Here is a 19,888-nt window from a genome sequence, read left to right as displayed (position 1 = left end):
CCCCAACCCTGCCACGGATATAAGAACATCTACTGACTTTAATAAGGCAATGGTCTGTTATTCTCTTGTGCTATTTTTACCCAATACAAAATAAACATGATATAAAAGAAACCATCAAATCATCTTCATATCTTTCTGCTCCCCAGTGGCTCTGTTCTCAACAAACCCCTACATGTTCTTACCTAACAATAGTATCTCAAGCTGAGGTTTTCAGAACGACTTGAGACAGACAGTCCAAATGCGACATTTAGCCTCCCGAGTGGCGCAGTGGTCTAAGGCACTGCATCGCAGTGCTAGCTGTGCCACTAGAGATCCTGGTTCGAATCCAGGCTCTGTCGTAGCCGGCCGCGACCGGGAGACCCATGGGGCGGCGCACAATTGGCCCCGCGTCGTCCATGGAAGGGGAGGGAATGGCCGGCGGGGATGTAGCTCAGTTGGTAGAGCATGGCGTTTGCAACGCCAGGGTTGTGGGTTCAATTCCCACGGGGGGTATTAAAATAATGTATGCACTAACTGTAAGTCGCTCTGGATAAGAGCGTCTACTAAAAATGTTTAAAAAAAATATATTGATACCAGTGTACCAGTCACTAGAGAGCTATCTATGCTGAGCCACATAATAAAGGAGGTTCATATTGTACATAGAGAGGAGCTTTTAGAGACCTGGGAAGAGTGTCTCAGGTGGAACAGCTCACATGCTCCTCTCCCTCCCAACCTCGTCCACAATGCTCCCAGCCAGTCAGTTGATTTAACACACCTCGCATATCCTGCCCAATGTTACACACTAAATGAAAACGTTTCCCTCCTCTGGCTACCTTTTAACTGTAGCATATCCCTGCCTGTTACAGTTCTCTCTACTGTAGTTTTGTTGTGGGTTGTCCTCACCACCTTACTGTTAACTACTTTCTACTGTCTGGTAGAAAACACAATCTGAAATCTGTCTGGGTTTTTATTTGTATTCATTATGGAGGGGGGTCCAGCAAAATGAAGGCAGTTATAAATTTCTTTAAAAACATTACAATACATTCACAACATATTAAGTGTGTGCCCTCAGGCCCCTACTCTACTACCACACATCTACAACAGAAAATATGTGTATAGTGCGTATGTTATCGTGTGTTTGTATGGATGGGTCTGTGCCTATGTTTGTGTTGCTTCATAGTCTCTGCTATTCCATAAGGTGTATTTTTATCAGTTTTTTAAAAATCAAATTTTACTGCTTGCATGAGTTACTTTATGTGGAATAGAGTTCCATGTAGTCATGGCTCTATGTAGTACTGTGGGCCTCCCATAGTCTGTTCTGGACTTGGGGACTGTGAAGAGACCTCTGGTGGTATGTCTTGTGGGGTATGTATGGGTGTCCGAGCTGTGTGCCAGTAGTTCAAACAGACAGCTCGGTGCTTTCAACATGTCAATTGCTCTCACAAATACAAGTAGTGATGAAGTCAATCTCTCCTCCAATTCGAGCCATGCATATTATTAATGTTAGCTCTCTGTGTACATCCAAGGGCCAGCCATGCTGCCCTGTTCTGAGCCAATTGCAATTTTCCTAAGTCCCTCTTTGTGGCACCTGACCACACGACTGAACAGTAGTCCAAGTGCGACAAAGCTAGGGCCTGTAGGACCTGTCTTGTTGATAGTGCTGTTAAGAATGCAGAACAGCGCTTTATTATGGACAGACTTCTTCCCATCCTAGCTACTGTTGTATCAATACGTTTTGACCATGACAGTTTACAATCCAGGGTTACTCCAAGCAGTTTAGTCTCCTCAACTTGCTCAATTACCACATTATTCATTACAAGATTTAGTTAAGGTTTAGGGTTTAGCACTGAAGTCTAACAAAACAGCCTCCATAATCTTTTTATCATCAATTTCTCTCAGCCAATCATCAGTCATTTATGTAAGTGCTGTGCTTGTTGAATGTCCTTCCCTATAAGCGTGCTGAAAGTCTGTTGTCAATTTGTTACTGTAAAATAGCATTGTATCTGGTCAAACACCATTTTTTCCAAAAGTTTCCAAAGGGTTGGTAACAGGCTGATTGGTCGGCTATTTTAGCCAGTAAAGGGGGCTTTACTATCCTTAGGTTGGGGAATAACTTTTGCTTCCCTCCAGGCCTGAGGGCACACACTTTCTAGTAGGCTTAAATTGAAGATATGGCAAATAGGAGTAGCAATATCGTCCGCTATTATCCTCAGTAATTTTCCATCCAAGTTGTCAGACCCCGGTGGCTTGTCATTGTTGATAGACAACAATTTTTTCACCTCTTCCACACTCACTTTACGAAATTCAAAATTACAATGCTTGCCTTTCATCATTTGGTCAGATATACTTGGATGTGTAGTGTCAGTGTTTGTTGCTGGCATGTCATGCCTAAATTTGCTAATCTTGCCACTGAAATAAAATCATTAAAGTAATTGGCAATATCAGTGGGTTTTGTGATGAAAGAGCCATCTGATTCATTGAATGATGCAGCTGAGTTTGCCTTTTTGCCCAACATTTCATTTAAGGCGCTCCAAAGCTTTTTACTATCATTCTTTATGTCATTTATCTTTGTTTCATAGTATTGTTTCTTCTACAGTTTTTACAGTTATTTTCTTAATAGGTGCATGCTTATCAGTAACTGGGATAAGCAATTTCATAAACGTGTCAAGTGCAGCGTCTGGTTGCTCCTCATTACACACCACGGAACAACAAATATTCTTTACATCAACAACATAGGAATCGCTACAAAACGTATTGTATGACCTCATACACCATATTAGGCCCAGCCTTTGGAACTTTGGTTTTCCTAGATATGGCTACTATATTGTGATCACTACATCCGATGGATTTGGATACTGCTTTCAAAAAAGTTCTGCAGCATTAGTAAAGATGTGATCAATACATGTTGATGATTTCATTATTTTGCTGTTTGTAACTACTCTGGTAGGTTGATTGATGACCTGAACCAGGTTGCAGGCACTAGTTACAGTTTGAAGCTTTCTATTGAGTGGGCAACCTGATGAAAGCCAGTTAATATTTAAAATCACCCAGAAAATATACCTCTCTATTGATATCGCATAAACTCAGCAAAAAAAAATTGTCCCTTTTTCAGGACCCTGTCTTTCAAACATAATTCGTAGAAATCCAAATAACTTCACAGATCTTCATTGTAAAGGGTTTAAACACTTTCCCATGCTTGTTCAATGAACCATAAACAATTAATGAACATGCACACCTGTGGAATGGTCGTTAAGACACTAACAGCTTACAGACGGTAGGCAATTAAGGTCACAGTTATGAAAACTTAGGACACTAAAGAGGCCTTTCTACTGACTCTGAAAAACACCAAAAGAAAGATGCCCAGGGTCCCTGCTCATCTGCGTGAACGTGCCTTAGGCATGCTGCAAAGGGGGATGAGGACTGCAGATGTGGCCAGGGCAATAAATTGCAATGTCCGTACTGTGAGACGCCTAAGACAGCTCTACAGGGAGACAGGACAGACAGCTGATCGTCCTCGCAGTGGCAGACCACGTGTAACAACACCTGCACAGGATCGGTACATCCGAACATTACACCTGCGGGACAGGTACAGGATGGCAACAACAACTGCCCGAGTTACACCAGGAACGCACAATCCCTCTATCAGTGCTCAGACTGCCCGCAATAAGCTGAGAGAGGCTGGAGTGAGGGATGGTAGGCCTGTTGTAAGGCAGGTCCTCACCAGACATCACCGGCAGCAATGTCGCCTATAGGCACAAACCCACCGTCGCTGGACCAGACAAGACTGGCAAAAAGTGCTCTTTACTGATGAGTCGCGGTTTTGTCTCACCAGGGGTGATTCGCGTTTATCGTCGAAGGAATGAGCGTTACGCCGAGGCCTGTACTCTGGAGCGGGATCGATTTGGAGGTGGAGGGTCCATCATGGTCTGTGGCGGTGTGTCACAGCATCATCGGACTGAGCTTGTTGTCATTGCAGGCAATCTCAACGCTGTGCGTTACAGGGAAGACATCCTCCTCCCTCATGTGGTACCCTTCCTGCAGGCTCATCCTGACAGGACCCTCCAGCATGACAATGCCACCAGCCATACTGCTCGTTCTGTGCGTGTTTTCCTGCAAGACAGGAATGTCAGTGTTCTGCCATGGCCAGCGAAGTGCCCGGATCTCAATCCCATTGAGCACGTCTGGGATCTGTTGGATCGGAGGGTGAGGGCTAGGGCCATTTCCCCCAGAAATGTCCGGGAACTTGCAGGTGGGGTAACATCTCACAGCAAAAACAGGAAAATCTGGTGCAGTCCATGAGGAGGAGATTCACTGCAGTACTTAATGCAGCTGGTGGCCACACCAGATACTGACTGTTACTTTTGATTTTGACCCCCCCCCTTTGTTCAGGGACACATTATTCAATTTCTGTTAGTCACATGTCTGTGGAACTTGTTCTGTTTATGTCTCAGTTGTTGAATCTTGTTATGTTCATACAAATATTTACACGTTAAGTTTACTGAAAATAAACGCAGTTGACAGTGAGAGGACGTTTCTTTTTTTGCTGAGTTTACATTATCAAGCATTTCACACGTTATCCAGATACTGACTGTTAGCACTTGGTGGTCTATAGCAGCGTCCCACCAGAATGGGCTTTAGGTGAGGCAGATGAACATGTAGCCATATTACTTCGACAGTATTTAACATTAGATCCTCTCTAAGCTTTACAGGAATGTGGTTCTGAATATAAAACAGCCACACCTCCACCTTTGGCATTTCTGTATTTTCTGTAAATCTTATAACCATGTATTGCTACCACTGTATCATCAAAGGTATTATCTAAGTGAGTTTCAGAGATTGTCAGAATATGAATGTCATCTGTTACTAGCAAATGATTGATTTCATGAACCATGTTTCTTAAGCTACATATGTTAACGTGGGCTATTTTGAGCACTTTCCTTCTGGGATGCTTACTTGTTTTTCTTGCTTTACTGGGAAGCTTAGCAGAGATAGACAAGCTTGAGTTATGTATGTTAGTGCAGGGTGAGCTGCACACAGTGGACTTCCTGCTAGGGCACACCACCTCAGTGCTAACAGTATAACTCTGGTTCATAGCCATTTGATTACTGCATACAATAGCTGTAGGATCAGCAGAGGCATTCAGGGCAGTAAGAGGAACATCAATTAGGTTACTTACATTGTGTCTTCCAACGCCCCTGGGATAATGTACATTTGCTGAGACATTATGACAACTCAGCCACACAATGGCAGGGATTAAATGAGCTGGGCTTGGGTCATTGATAAGTAATTGTCTCAACGCAGCCTTATAATGCTGTGAAAGGATCCAGGAACCCTCCATATAATACGAACTTTGTTTCCAGAAGGTATCAAAATTGTCAACAAATGTTACACCCACAGAGCTGCAATAGTCTCGTAGCCAGTTATGGAGGGCTAAAAGTCTGCTGAATCGTTCAATGCCACGATTTAGGGAGGGCAGAGGGCCAGATATTATGGGGCGTTTGTTGGTGTCAAGTAGTGACCCAATCAGTTTTTTCAAATCCATCTTCAGCTGTTCTGAGCTGCCCTTCATAATGTAATTCGACCCCACATGAACCCTGACAGTATCAGCCCCCGGTGACCGACGCACAGCCTCGGGAAGCAACCTGGTGATTTCCTGAACTGTTGCAGCAGGAAAACAAAGTCTTTGCCCCAGGTACAGATATATGCCTTACCATCGAACTCCCTATCACAATAGCCGGAATGATCCGGCCTCTGCCGTGTCTGGAAGCTGATTGAGAGGCCAGAGCCACAGAACTCACCTGAGAAGAGGGGTGCTGAGACGCCAGCTGCGTGCAGGCCACAACAGCCAAAGGGACAGAGCTCTGATCCAGAGAGCACGGCCCAGCGGAGGGGGGCCGCGGTGGTCCAGGCTGTGCCCAGGCAGTTGATTGACTAGGACAGGGAGAGGTAGCTGGAGGGACATCCACAGCCATGGAGGGAAAACCATTACATAAAAGTCAGTGCGCAGCGGCACAATACAAACAACCCAGGAAAAAGGGCATTTTTCTCATAAATGTGAATCAATATAGCAGGTATTTACAATAGGATTACCTACACTAGATCGATTCCAGGAAACAGTCTTGGGAAACATGTCTTTAGAGTAACAAATGTTTTATTGGTATTTTTTAACAAATCATTCAACTGATGACAGAACATAACAATTGGTGTTCAACAAGGGTATAGGTTCACACATTTTCAGCATCACAACCTAAAATGACAAGGCTATTTCATCTGGTGTTGATAAGATCGATATGTCTGTTTAAAAGAAGCAGCAGGTTGACTCCACAATGACAGCGAGAGACAGAGAAACTGTAAACACACTCACAGATGCCCAACTCTCAGATGGTCTTGTTAACAGAGTTTCTGCCTCATATCCTTTCATCACACAAACATCATCATGATTTCAGGGTAAACAATAAACATAAAGTACATTCAAACATCTGTTGTATAATATCTACAGTCATTTTAAGACTTTTTCCCTTTTTCTCAAAATACAATATTATCTTTATCCCAGGTCCTGTTTAAAAAAGTTGCAAAGATGTATATACACATATGGAGGCAGGACATCAAATCACATACAAATGATAAATAAATAATAAAATGATAAAAAACACAAATACAAATATGAACCAATATTGAAAAGGCAGGTGGCAAACCTACATGCTTTCACTTTTGTCTTCAGCTCTTCTTTGATACCATGGCAACAGGCTGGAGTTCAGCAAAGATGGAAGCAGCAAAACAACCTTTTAAAAAAAAACATGGCGGAGAACTTCACGTCACATAATCTGCTTCCAGTTATATGAGGTTCTGAAAGTAAACAAACATACAACACAATCAGCGATGGGGCTGGTGCCAAAAACTAATCCTGACACTGTAATTTAGCCAAGGTTTAGCCACACAAATGTGAGTATTCCATTTATGGTTGAGCTCTTATAAATCTACTGACCTCCCATATTTGTCCATAAACTATCCTATGCAACATACTATAGATGAAAACACTGCAGTCTTGATTTAGCATTAATATTAACAACATGTTGGATAAACTGGACCAGATTAGTAGAGAGATTAAAGCAGCGGAGAGCCAGGTACAGTGGGGAGAACAAGTATTTGATACACTGCCGATTTTGCAGGTTTTCCTACTTACAAAGCATGTAGAGGTCTGTAATTAAAAAAAAAAAAAGAAATCCAGAAAAAAAAAAATCCAGAAAATCACATTGTATGATTTTTAAGTAATGAATTTGCATTTCATTGCATGACATAAGTATTTGATACATCAGAAAAGCAGAACTTAATATTTGGTACAGAAACCTGTGTTTGCAATTACAGAGATCATACGTTTCCTGTAGGTCTTGACCAGGTTTGCACACACTGCAGCAGGGATTTTGGCCCACTCCTCCATACAGACCTTCTCCAGATCCTTCAGGTTTCGGGGCTGTCGCTGGGCAATACGGACTTTCAGCTCCCTCCAAAGATGTTCTATTGGGTTCAGGTCTGGAGACTGGCTAGGCCACTCCAGGACCTTGAGATTCTTCTTACGGAGCCACTCCTTAGTTGCCCTGGCTGTGTGTTTCGGGTCGTTGTCATGCTGGAAGACCCAGCCACGACCCATCTTCAATGCTCTTACTGAGGGAAGGAGGTTGTTGGCCAAGATCTCGCGATACATGGCCACATCCATCCTCCCCTCAATACAGTGCAGTGTCCTGTCCCCTTTGCAGAAAAGCATCCCCAAAGAATGATGTTTCCACCGCCATGCTTCACGGTTGGGATGGTGTTCTTGGGGTTGTACTCATCCTTTTTCTTCCTCCAAACACGGCGAGTGGAGTTTAGACCAAAAAGCTCTATTTTTGTCTCATCAGACCACATGACCTTCTCCCATTCCTCCTCTGGATCATCCAGATGGTCATTGGCAAACTTCAGACGGGCCTGGACATGCGCTGGCTTGAGCAGGGGGACCTTGCGTGTGCTGCAGGATTTTAATCCATGACGGCGTAGTGTGTTACTAATGGTTTTCTTTGAGACTGTGGTCCCAGCTCTCTTCAGGTCATTGACCAGGTCCTGCCGTGTAGTTCTGGGCTGATCCCTCACCTTCCTCATGATCATTGATGCCCCACGAGGTGAGATCTTGCATGGAGCCCCAGACCGAGGTTGATTGACCGTCATCTTGAACTTCTTCCATTTTCTAATAATTGCGCCAACAGTTGTTGCCTTCTCACCAAGCTGCTTGCCTATTGTCCTGTAGCCCATCCCAGCCTTGTGCAGGTCTACAATTTTATCCCTGATGTCCTTACACAGCTCTCTGGTCTTGGCCATTGTGGAGAGGGTGGAGTCTGTTTGATTGAGTGTGTGGACGGGTGTCTTTTATACAGGTAACGAGTTCAAACAGGTGCAGTTAATACAGGTAATGAGTGGAGAACAGGAGGGCTTCTTAAAGAAAAACTAACAGGTCTGTGAGAGCCGGAATTCTTACTGGTTGGTAGGTGATCAAATACTTATGTCATGCAATAAAATGCAAATTAATTACTTAGAAATCATACAATGTGATTTTCTGGATTTTTGTTTTAGATTCCGTCTCTCACAGTTGAAGTGTATCTATGATAAAAATTACAGACCTTTACATGCTTTGTAAGTCGGAAAACCTGCAAAATCGGAAGTGTATCAAATACTTGTTCTCCCCACTGTATGTCTTGGGCCAGTGGGTCTCTTGGCTCTCTGTGCCACACCAATCAACACTGATTAAGATCCTAAATTGTCTTGGATTATCACCAAATCATTGCCTTACATTTACCCACTACATTACTATACTTTAGGAGGACAACAACCAACACTGATAACAACTATAGGACTAACATGTCTCTACTGAGCCAGACCAGGTAGTCCTGCTGTCCTTCACACTGGACTCACCACGTCCCTCCTCCGGGCAACTCCAGGCCCTCTCTGTACAGTTGAAGCCTGCGAGGAGGCCCCTCCACTAAGTGAACCGTAGCCTGACATCTGGCCCCGGGGCAGAAAGCTGGACGGGCAGTACGGGATTACCCCCTCACCTGCAGATGACAATATGCAATACTGCAATCACTCAAAAGTGCAGCTGGAATTATATGGGTCAGATTATAAGTGCTGGACCAGACTAGACCCCCCCACCATCTCTGGCCAACTGGGTAGAGGGGATTGCTGCTAGATGTGTGCTTAAACCGATGCGTTATTTTAAGTCCACGGAGGATTTGTATGCGTATGAATGTAGACAGAGCATTACTAGACCTCAATCACAACATGTGTCTGTGCTTGCTGCTTTTATATTACTGTACGTGTATTTGCATTCATTAGATGGTTTGATGCATACCTTGTGAGCCCCTCATGGCAGGCCCTCTCTTCTGGGGTGAGGAGTAGTCTCCTCTCCTCTGTAGAGCCGGTGAGTTGTCCGCCGACGGTGTCCGGCTGCAGCCCAGCACATCAGACAGGAGCTGCATGGGGTCATCTGCTGCAGGGGGTGGGGTCAGCGGAGGGGGCAGGTCTGCACAGACTGATTGACGGCTCATGATTAAAAAAAACACTGCCTTCACACGACCACACGGGTTGCCTCTTTAAAGCACTGCTGTCTATCTGTTCACATTTAAATGTACACTACAGGACTTTGAAGTAGTCTCCCGAGTGGCGCAGTGGTCTAAGGCACTGCATCGCAGTGCTAGCTGTGCCACTAGAGATCCTGGTTCGAATCCAGGCTCTGTCGTAGCCGGCCGCGACCGGGAGACCCATGGGGCGGCGCATAATTGGCCCTGCGTCGTCCAGGGTAGGGGAGGGAATGGCCGGCAGGGATGTAGCTCAGTTGGTAGGGCATGGCGTTTGCAACGCCAGGGTTGTGGTTTCAATTCCCACGGGGGGCCAGTATGAAAAATACAAAAAGAATGTATGCACTAACTAAGTCGCTCTGGATAAGAGCGTCTGCTAAAATGAAAAAAAAAAAAAAAAAAAAAAAGTGGAACTGACAGCATTTTAGCAACATGAAATCTTATTAAAATCTATTCATATACACCCCCAGGAAGAATATGACACTTTCATTTAATTTTTTTACATTTTCTGACAAGCGAGCACCAACACTACCGGTCAAACGTTTTAGAACACCTACTCATTCAATGGTTTTCTTTATTTTTTACTATTTTCTACATTGTAGAATAATAGTGAAGACATCAAAACTATGAAATAACAAATATGGAATCATGTAGTAACCAAAAAAGTATTAAACAAATCAACATACACTACCGTTCAAAAGTTTGGGGTCACTTAGAAATGTCCTTGTTTTCCATGAAAACATACATGAAATGAGTTTGAATAGGAAATAGAGCAAAATGAATAGGAAATGTAGTCATTGACAAGGTTAGAAATAATGATTTTTAATTGAAATAATAATTGTGTCCTTCAAACTTTGCTTTCGTCAAATAATCCTCAATTTGCAGCAATTACAGCCTTGCAGACTTTTGGCATTCTAGTTATCAATTTGTTGAGGTAATCTGAAGAGATTTCACCCCATGCTTCCTGAAGCACCTCCCACAAGTTGGATTGGCTTGATGGGCACTTCTTACTTACCATACGGTCAAGCTGCTCCCACAACAGCTCAATAGGGTTGAGATTCGGTGACCATGCTGGCCACTCCATTATAGACAGAATACCAGCTGACTGCTTCTTCCCTAAATAGTTATTGCTTAGTTTGGAGCTGTGCTTTGGGTCATTGTCCTGTTGTAGGAGGAAATTGGCTCCAATCAAGCGCCATCCACAGGGTATGGCATGGCGTTGCAAAATGGAGTGATAGCCTTCCTTCTTCAAGATCCCTTTTACCCTGTACAAATCTTCCACTTTACCACCACCAAAGCACCCCCAGACCATCACATTGCCTCCACCATGCTTGACAGATGGCATCAAGCACTCCTCCAGCATCTTTTCATTTGGTCTGCGTCTCACAAATGTTATTCTTTGTGATCCGAACACCTCAAAACTTAGATTAGTCTGAACACTTTTTTTCCAATCTTCCTCTGTCCAGTGTCTGTGTTCTTTTGCCCATCTTAATATTTTCTTTTTATTGGCCAGTCTGAGATATGGCTTTTTTCTTTGCAACTCTGCCTAGAAGGTCAGCATACCGGAGTCACCTCTTCACGGTTGACGTTAAGACTGGTGTTTTGCGGGTACTATTTAATGAAGCTGCCAGTTGAGGACCTGTGAGGCGTCTGTTTCTCAAACTAGACACTAATGTATTTGTCCTCTTGCTCAGTTGTGCACCGGGGCCTCCCACTCCTCTTTCTATTCTGGTTAGAGACAGTTTGCGCTGTTCTGTGAAGGGAGTAGTACACAGCGTTGTACGAGATCTTCAGTTTCTTGGCAATTTCTCGCATGAAATAGCCTTCATTTCTCAGAACAAGAATAGACTGACGAGTTTCAGAAGAAAGTTATTTGTTTCTGGCCATTTTGAGCCTGTAATCGAACCCACAATTGCTGATGCTCCAGATACTCAACTAGGTCTCAAGAAGGCCAGTTTTATTGCTTCTTTAATCAGCAAAACAGTTTTCAGCTGTGCTAACATAATTGCAAAAGGGTTTTCTAATGCTCAATTAGCCTTTTAAAATGATAAACTTGGATTAGCAAACACAACGTGCCATTGGAACACAGGACTGATGGTTGCTGATAATGGGCCTCTGTACACCTATGTAGATATTCCATAAAAAATATGCCGTTTCCAGCTACAATAGCCATTTACAACATTAACAATATCTACACTGTATTTCTGATCAATTTGATGTTATTTTAATGGACAAAAAATTTGCTTTTCTTTCAAAAACAAGGACATTTCTAAGTGACCCCAAACTTTTGAACTGTAGTGTATATTTTATATTTGAGATTCTTCAAATAGCCACCCTTTGCCTTGATGACAGCTTTGCACACTCTTGGCATTCTCTCAACCAGCTTCATGAGGTAGTCACATGGAAGGCATTTCAATGAACAGGTGTGCCTTCTTAAAAGTTAATTTGTGGAATTTCTTTCCTTCTTAATGCGTTTGAGCCAATCAGTTGTGTTGTGACAAGGTACAGGGGGTATACAGAAGATAGCCCTATTTGGTAAAAGACCAAGTCCATATTATGGCAAGAACAGCTCAAATAAGCAAAGAGAAAAGACAGTCCATCATTACTTTAAGACACAGAGGTCAGTCAATCTGGAAAATGTCAAGAACTTTGAACGTTTCTTCAAGTGCAGTCGCAAAAACCATCAAGCGCTATGATGAAACTGGCTCTCATGAGGACCGCCACAGGAATGGAAGACCCAGAGTTACCTCTGCTGCAGAGGATAAGTTCATTAGAGTTACTCGCCTCAGAAATTGCAGCCCAAATAAATGCTTCACAGAGTTCAAGTAACAGACACATCTCAACATCAACTGTTCAGAGTAGACTGTGTGAAACAGGGCTTCATGGTCAAATTGCTGCAAAGAATCCACTACTAAAGGACACCAATAAGAAGAAGAGCCTTGCTTGGGCCAAGAAATACGAGCCATGGACATTAGACAGGTGGAAATCTGTCCTTTGGTCTGGAGTCCAAATTTGAGATTTTTGGTTCCAACCGCCGTGTCTTTGTGAGACGCGGTGTGGGTGAACGGATGATCTCCGCATGTGTATTTCCCACTGTAAAGCATGGAGGAGGAGGTGTTATGGTGTAGGGTGCTTTGCTGGTGACACTGTCTGTGATTTATTTAGAATTCAAGGCACACTTAACCAGCATGGCTACCACAGCATTCTGCAGCGATACGCCATCCCATCTGGTTTGGGCTTAGTGGGAGTATCATTTGTTTTTCAGCAGGACAATGACCCAACACACCTCCAGGCTGTGTAAGGGCTATTTTACCAAGGAGGAGAGTGATGGAATGCTGCATCAGATGACCTGGCCTCCACAATCCCCCGACCTCAACCAAATTGAGATGGTTTGGGATGAGTCGGACCGCAGAGTGAAGGAAAAGCAGCCAACAAGTGCTCAGCATGTGGGAACTCCTTCAAGCCTGTTGGAAAAGCATTCCAGGTGAAGCTGGTTGAGAGAATGCCAAGAGTGTGCAAAGCTGACATCAAGGTAAAGGGTGGCTATTTGAAGAATCTCAAATATAAAATATATTTTGATTTGTTTAACACTTTTTTGGTTACTACATGATTCCATGTGTGTTATTTCATAGTTTTGAGGTCTTCCCTATTATTCTACAATGTAGAAAATAGTCAAAATAAAGAAAATCCCTTGAATGAGTAGGTGTTCTAAAACTTTTGACCAGTAGTGTAGATATGGTCATTTTCACGTTTTCATAAATTCTTATAATGTTTGGGAATTACGTATTCTAAGGCATTTGTGAAAATTCTACAGCAATATAGAGTGGGAAAGCGGCCATACATTTGGACAATTAATAGACACTGCAGTAAATAAAACCAAATAAAATTATCTGTCTCGTCCAGGACCAGAGTCTACGCAGACTGGTACACCATAGCCAATCAGAGCTTTTTGCACACAGGCCTGCCATCATTCACTTTGAACTGGACTGTGTGTTTACAGGCAGTTGCAACTGCGCGACTTTAGATCATTAGAACGCATTCGCCAAAAGCCACAAAATACACCTGAATGGATTTCTGCAAATATGTCAATACCACTTCGGAGTCCTCTTACATTTGGGAACTTTACAGTCCTATTGATCAAACAACCATGAAAAAGGTAGGCTCTCTCTCCTTCAGTTATGCACATCAACAACAAAAAGATCAACAACAAATGCTAGCCAGAGAAAGATGAGCCAACATCCTAACAAAAAAACATTAGATAAACCCTCTAACTTTTTCAAATAGTTGGTCGTCAAAATTGCACTGACAAACGATGGAGAATTGTAACCTACTCGTCCTTTGCAGCTTGCCTGCCAACAATGCATGCTTGTCCCAACCAAGCACCAAAGCTAATTGGCTAAAGTTGGCTAGCTTGTTAGCAAGCTTCTTCCAGACACAAATGACAGAACACCTCACTCTGACCATTTTACCCGCCCTAGCAGAGCTGGTTAGGCTGTTTACATGTTATCTAGAGCGTTCGTGACTAACTATTACTTTCTTTGCCTACGTTTACTGACATAGCCTGTTTTTTGTCTTTTATTCGTATATATTTCTCCATCTCTCCTTTAACTAAATATACTTTCCTGCAACCCGCCTCACCCAATGTGGAACGGATTCTATTATTTCTTTATTTTTATCAAGAGCCTACGGCTGAAACTAGCCAGCTAACTAGCTGCTTGCTATTAGCCACCGTTAGCGGTCTTCACCACTGTCCGTGGCCTGCACTACCTACCAGCCAGCTCTAGCCTGGACAATTATCGGCCAGTCTGCACAGCATGCTATCGACCCAGAGCATATCGGATTTTCTGCAGGAATCACTGAATCACTGGACCTTAACACCAGACCATCGCAACTAGCTAGCTGCTGTTGTTGGCTAATCATCACTTCCCGACGTACCAGTTAGCCTTGAGCTAGCCTTGAGCCAGGCCCATCTTCCGGCTATCTATCTCTCTGTCAACTGGACGGGACCTCCTAGTGTCGACATGGAGCCCCGCCGATCCATCACGACTGGTCTGCCGACGTAATCGTCTGATGTGGTTTCAACAGGCTTCCCGTTGCGATGACCACGAAGATCCATCTGCTAGCCCCGGCCCGCTAGCACGCGCAATCAACAGCCGTGCCTCCTGCTCGCCTGTGCTTTAGCAGCCTACGATCTGCTCCCGGACTTACTTAGTGCTGTTCACTGGACCTTATGATCACTAGCTATATAGCTAATGCCTGCTGGACTGTTCCTTTACACGGTACCCCATCCTGTTTATCTGTTTAGCCTCAGCCCAAACTTTCGTTGCCATTACCAGTTGTTGTCTTAGCCCTCTCAAACAACACCTGTGATTGCGTTATGCCTCTATCCCATGTCAATATGCCTAGCCTATTGCTGTTTGGGTTAGTTCTTATTATACAATTTCACTGTAGAGCCCCAAGTTCAGCTCAACCAGCCTCAGACCTCCTTTGTCCCACCCCCCATACACGCGGAGACCGGCTCAATTGGTACCTCCAGTGATGCTCTCTCTTTCATAGTTACCCAATGCTTAGGTGTACCTCCACTGTACTCATATCCTTCCATATCCTTGTCTGTACATAATGCGCTGAATCTATTCTACAACGCCCGGAAATCTGCCCCTTTTATTCTCTGTACCCAACGCACTAGAAGACCAGTTCTTAAAGCCTTTAGCCATATCCTTATTCTATTCCTCCTCTGTTCCTCTGGTGATGTAGAGGCTAACCCAGGCCCTGTAGCCCCCAGTATCACTCCTTCCCCCAAGCGCTATCATTTGTTGACTTCTGTAACCGTAAAAGCCTTGGTTTCTTGCATGTTAACATCAGGACTGCGTGGTCCTCTGTAGCTCAATTGGTAGAGCATGGCGCTTGTAACGCCAGGGTAGTGGGTTAGATCCTCGGGACCACCCATACGTAAAAATGTATGCGCACATGACTAAGTCGCTTTGGATAAAAGCGTCTGCTAAATGGCATATTATTATTATCATCAGAAGCCTCCTCCCCAAGTTTGAGTTATTCACTGTGTTAGCACACTCCGCCAACCCTGATGTTCTGGCAGTGTCTGAATCTTGGCTTAGGAAGGCCACCAAAAATTCAGAAATTTCCATCCCGAACTACAACATTTTCCGTCTAGATAGAACTGCCAAAGGGGGCGGAGTTGCAATCTACTGTAGAGATAGCCTGCAGTAGCTCTATCATACTATCCAGAACAGTTTGAGCTTCTACTTCTAAAAATCCACCTTTCCAGAAATAGGTCTCTCACTGTTGCCGCTTGCTACAGACCCCCCTCAGACCCCAGTTGTGCCCTGGACACCATATGTGAATTGCTTGCCCACCATCTATCCTCAGAGTTCGTACTGCTTGGTGACCTAAACTGGGATATGCTTAACACCCCGGCCGTCCTACAATCTAAACTAGATGCCCTCAATCTCACACAAATGATCAAGGAACCTACCAGGTACAACCCTAAATCCGTAAACATGGGCACCCTCATAGATATCATCCTGACTAATTTACCCTCTAAATACACCTCTGCCGTCTTCAACCAGGATCTCAGCGATCACTGCCTGCGTCCGTAATGGATCCGCGGTCAAACGACCACCCCTCATCACTGTCAAACGCTCCCTAAAACACTTCAGCGAGCAGGCCTTTCTAATTGACCTGGCCCGGGTATCCTGGATGGATATTGACCTCATTCAGTCAGTAGAGGATGCCTGGATGTTCTTCAAAAGTGCTTTCCTCTCCATCTTAAATAAGCATGCCCCATTCAAAAAATTCAGAACTAAGAACAGATATAGCCCCTGGTTCACCCCAGACTTGACTGCCCTTGACCAGCACAAAAACATCCGGTGGCGTACTGCATTAGCATCGAACAGCCCCTGCGATATGCAACTTTTCAGGGAAGTCAGGAACCAATATACACAATCAGTTAGGAAAGCAAAGGCTAGCTTTTTCAAACAGAAATTTGCATCCTGTAGCACTAATTCCAAAAAGTTTTGGGACACTAAAGTCCATGGAGAATAAGAGCACCTCCTCCCAGCTACCCACTGCACTGAGGCTAGGAAACACTATAACCACCGATAAATCTACGATAATCGAGAATTCCAATAAGCATTTTGCTACGGCTGGCCATGCTTTCCACCTGGACAACAGGCCCTCCGATTTGACACATTGAACTCTATCTGAGAAGTAGTTGGTGAACTAGGCGAGGCAGTCATTTGAGAAACCGAGGCTATTTAGTCTGCCAATAAGAATGCGGTGATTGACAGAGTCAAAAGCCTTGGCCAGGTCGATGAAGATGGCTGCACAGTACTGTCTATTATCGATTGCGGTTATTATATCGTTTAGGACCTTGAGTGTGGCTGAGGTGCACCCATGGCCAGCTCGGAAACCAGATTGCACAGCGGAGAAGTGACTGCCTCGCCTGGTTCACCAACTACTTCTCAGATAGAGTTCAATGTGTCAAATCGGAGGGCCTGTTGTCTGCACCTCTGGCCATCTATGGGGGCGCCAAAGGGTTCAATTCTCGGGCCGACTCTGTATATCAATGATGTCGCTCTTGCTGCTGGTGACTCTCAGATCCACCTCTACGCAGACGACACCATTTTGTATACATCTGGCCCTTCATTGGACACTGTTAACAAACCTCCAAATGAGCTTCAATGCCATACAACACTCCTTCAGTAGCCTCTAACTGCTTTTAAACACTAGTAAAACTAAATGCATGCTCTTCAATCGAACGCTGCTTGCACCCGCCCGCCTGACTAGAATCACTACTCTCGGCGGGTCTGACTTAGAATATGTGGACAACTACAAATACCTAGGTGTCTGGTTAGACCGTAAACTCTCCTTCCAGACTCACATTAAGCATCTCCAATCCAAAGTTAAATCTCCAATCGGGTTCCTATTTCGCAACAAAGCCTCCTTCACTCATGCTGCTAAACATGCCCTCGTAAAACTGACTATCCTACCGATCCTTGACTTCGGCGATGTCATTTACAAAATAGCTTCCAACACTCTACTCAGCAAATTGGATGTAGTCTATCACAGTGCCATCCGTTTTGTCACCAAAGCCCCATATACTACCCACCATTGTGACCTGTACGCTCTCGTTGGCTGGCCCTCACTACATATTCGTCGCCAAACCCACTGGCTCCAGGTCATCTATAAATCACTTCTAGGCAAATCCCTGCCTTATCTTAGATCACTGGTCACCATAGCAACACCCACCCGTAGTATGCGTTCCAGCAGGTATATCTCACTGGTCATCCCCAAAGCCAACACCTCCTTTGGCCGCCATTCCTTCCAGTTCTCTGCTGCAAATGACTGGAACGAACTGCAAAAATCTCTGAAGCTGGAGACACTTATCTCCCTCACTAAGTTTAAGCATCAGTTGTCAGGGCAGCTTACCGATCACTGCACAGCCCATCTGTAATTAGCCCACCCAACTACCGTATCCCCATATTGTTATTTACATTGTTATTTATTTTGCTCATTTGCACCCCAGTATCTCTATTTGCACATCATCTTCTGCACATCTATCACTCCAGTGTTAATACTAAATTGTAATTATTTTGCACTATGCCTATTTATTGCCTTACCTCCATAACTTACTACATTTGCACACACTGTATATAGATTTTCTATTGTGTTATTGACTGTACATTTTGTTTATTTCATATGTAACTCTGTGTTGTTGTTGTTTTTATTGCACTGCTTTGCTTTATCTTGGCCAGGTCGCAGTTGTTAATGAGAACTTGTTCTCAACTGGCTTACCTGGTTAAATAAAGGTGAAATAAAAAAAATAAAAAAATAAATGACACCTGCATCTCTAGCTGTGTAAAGCCACCAAAAAGCGATATGAGGGGGAAAAGTCAGTCACTCACCCACTCCTCCAATGACATGACATGACATCCTCCTAGCAGCTAGCGATCTAGCTAACATTAGGCTCAGAGTTTTTAGCTTGCTACATAAATAGACACGCTAGCCTATTAGCCACGTTATGACTGACTTGTGATCATTGCCCTTGCTAGTTTGATTGTATTGTCATTCCCAGCCTTCGTTACATTTGTCAATTTTTGTCCAAAATATTGAGCTATTGAAACTGAAACAGTGCATCCCGAATGGAGGCAGCAAACAATGTACCAGGCCAGCTGTGATTTACAACCTGATAGCAATATTTTCTGGACTACCATGAAATGTATTGGTGAATTATATTAATAATGCATTGAACTGCATCAATCTATTCTGCCAACAATGCCTTAGCTTAGTGTAACATCATGGAATGTTGAGGCAAAGATAACCTATTTTTAAAACCTCTTATAAAGTTGGTTTTGTAGCATAAACTGGGAATTAGATCTTTTTTTACTGATATTATGATTGTCTGTTTGTTTCATATCTGCAAAGTAGTTAAAACGCTGCCATTTCCACTTTAACCATATGTACTGGATAAGACCGTCTGCCAAATGACCAAAATGTAAATGTAGTGTACTGTAATGTAAGGATGTTGCTTGAATCCCAAGGTGGGCCTGTTACTTATGGGCATGTGCTAGCAAAACACCAAAAAGTTATAGCCATTTCTAAGTTGTTGCAAATAATAAGCTGGGGTAACTTGTTATTACAAAAGCTATGTGTGTTGCCTTGTATAAAAGTTTCTCCAAAGAGAAGATATGATATGAAGATAACATAAATGTAGCCTACTCTCCAATGTCTTACCTGCTTGGTCATGCAGCTCTCGTCGGTGCTGGCCCTCCCTGAGGGCTTTCTTCTTGCTTCTGGTTCTGTGTCCCTGCGTAGCGTGGGCGGACTCAGCCGGGAAAGGAGGAGATTGTCCTGACAGAAAAGAACAGTGATGTCATCATCAATAAGACATTCAGTGGGAATAAAAGACACAGAGCCATCTCAGAATAGATCTGATTCAATTTTCATGTACAAATACTTTGTTACACGTAACATGATAACATTGAATAATTCAGAATAATTATGCAGTTATGGATTAGTCTAGTAGCAGATCTGTCTGTGCTTTAGCCAACTCCTCTTGTCCTGTTCGTTGTCATGCCAAACACGGACTGTATGTATGGCATGGCAACAAAGGACGTGGCTAAAGCACATACAGTTCTGTGACCAGGCTGGTCATTTTCAAGAGGTTATCTACACATATAAATAATTATCCTCTGCATTAGAACTATGACAGGGGGACAGGTGTGTAAAGACCGAGGGACAGTTGTGTAAAGACAGGGGGACAGGTGTGTAAAGACAGGGGGACAGGTGTG

The 19,888-nt window shown here is 43.7% G+C and overlaps 1 protein-coding gene across 1 annotated transcript in view; it reads right to left on the bottom strand.

Annotated features, from left to right (window-relative positions):
* Positions 1–6,115: 6,115 nt before the first annotated feature.
* LOC311101733 (roundabout homolog 2-like) overlaps positions 6,116–19,888 on the bottom strand; it is a gene marked incomplete at its 5' end in the record, with an annotated part of 67,620 nt that continues 53,847 nt past the window's right edge. The window contains 4 exons of the mRNA XM_084142903.1: positions 6,116–6,825; positions 8,920–9,059; positions 9,356–9,535; positions 19,332–19,448. Coding sequence (XP_083999029.1) covers positions 6,814–6,825; positions 8,920–9,059; positions 9,356–9,535; positions 19,332–19,448 — 449 coding nt within the window. The 3' untranslated portion in view covers positions 6,116–6,813. The remainder of the gene's footprint in view (positions 6,826–8,919; positions 9,060–9,355; positions 9,536–19,331; positions 19,449–19,888) is intronic.

This window comes from Coregonus lavaretus (assembly GCF_964263955.1).
Source record: "Coregonus lavaretus genome assembly, chromosome: 26".
NCBI classification, from domain to species: Eukaryota; Metazoa; Chordata; class Actinopteri; order Salmoniformes; family Salmonidae; genus Coregonus; species Coregonus lavaretus.
The sequence above is the reverse complement of the archived record's forward strand: the minus strand, read 5'-3'. Positions and strand labels throughout refer to the sequence as shown.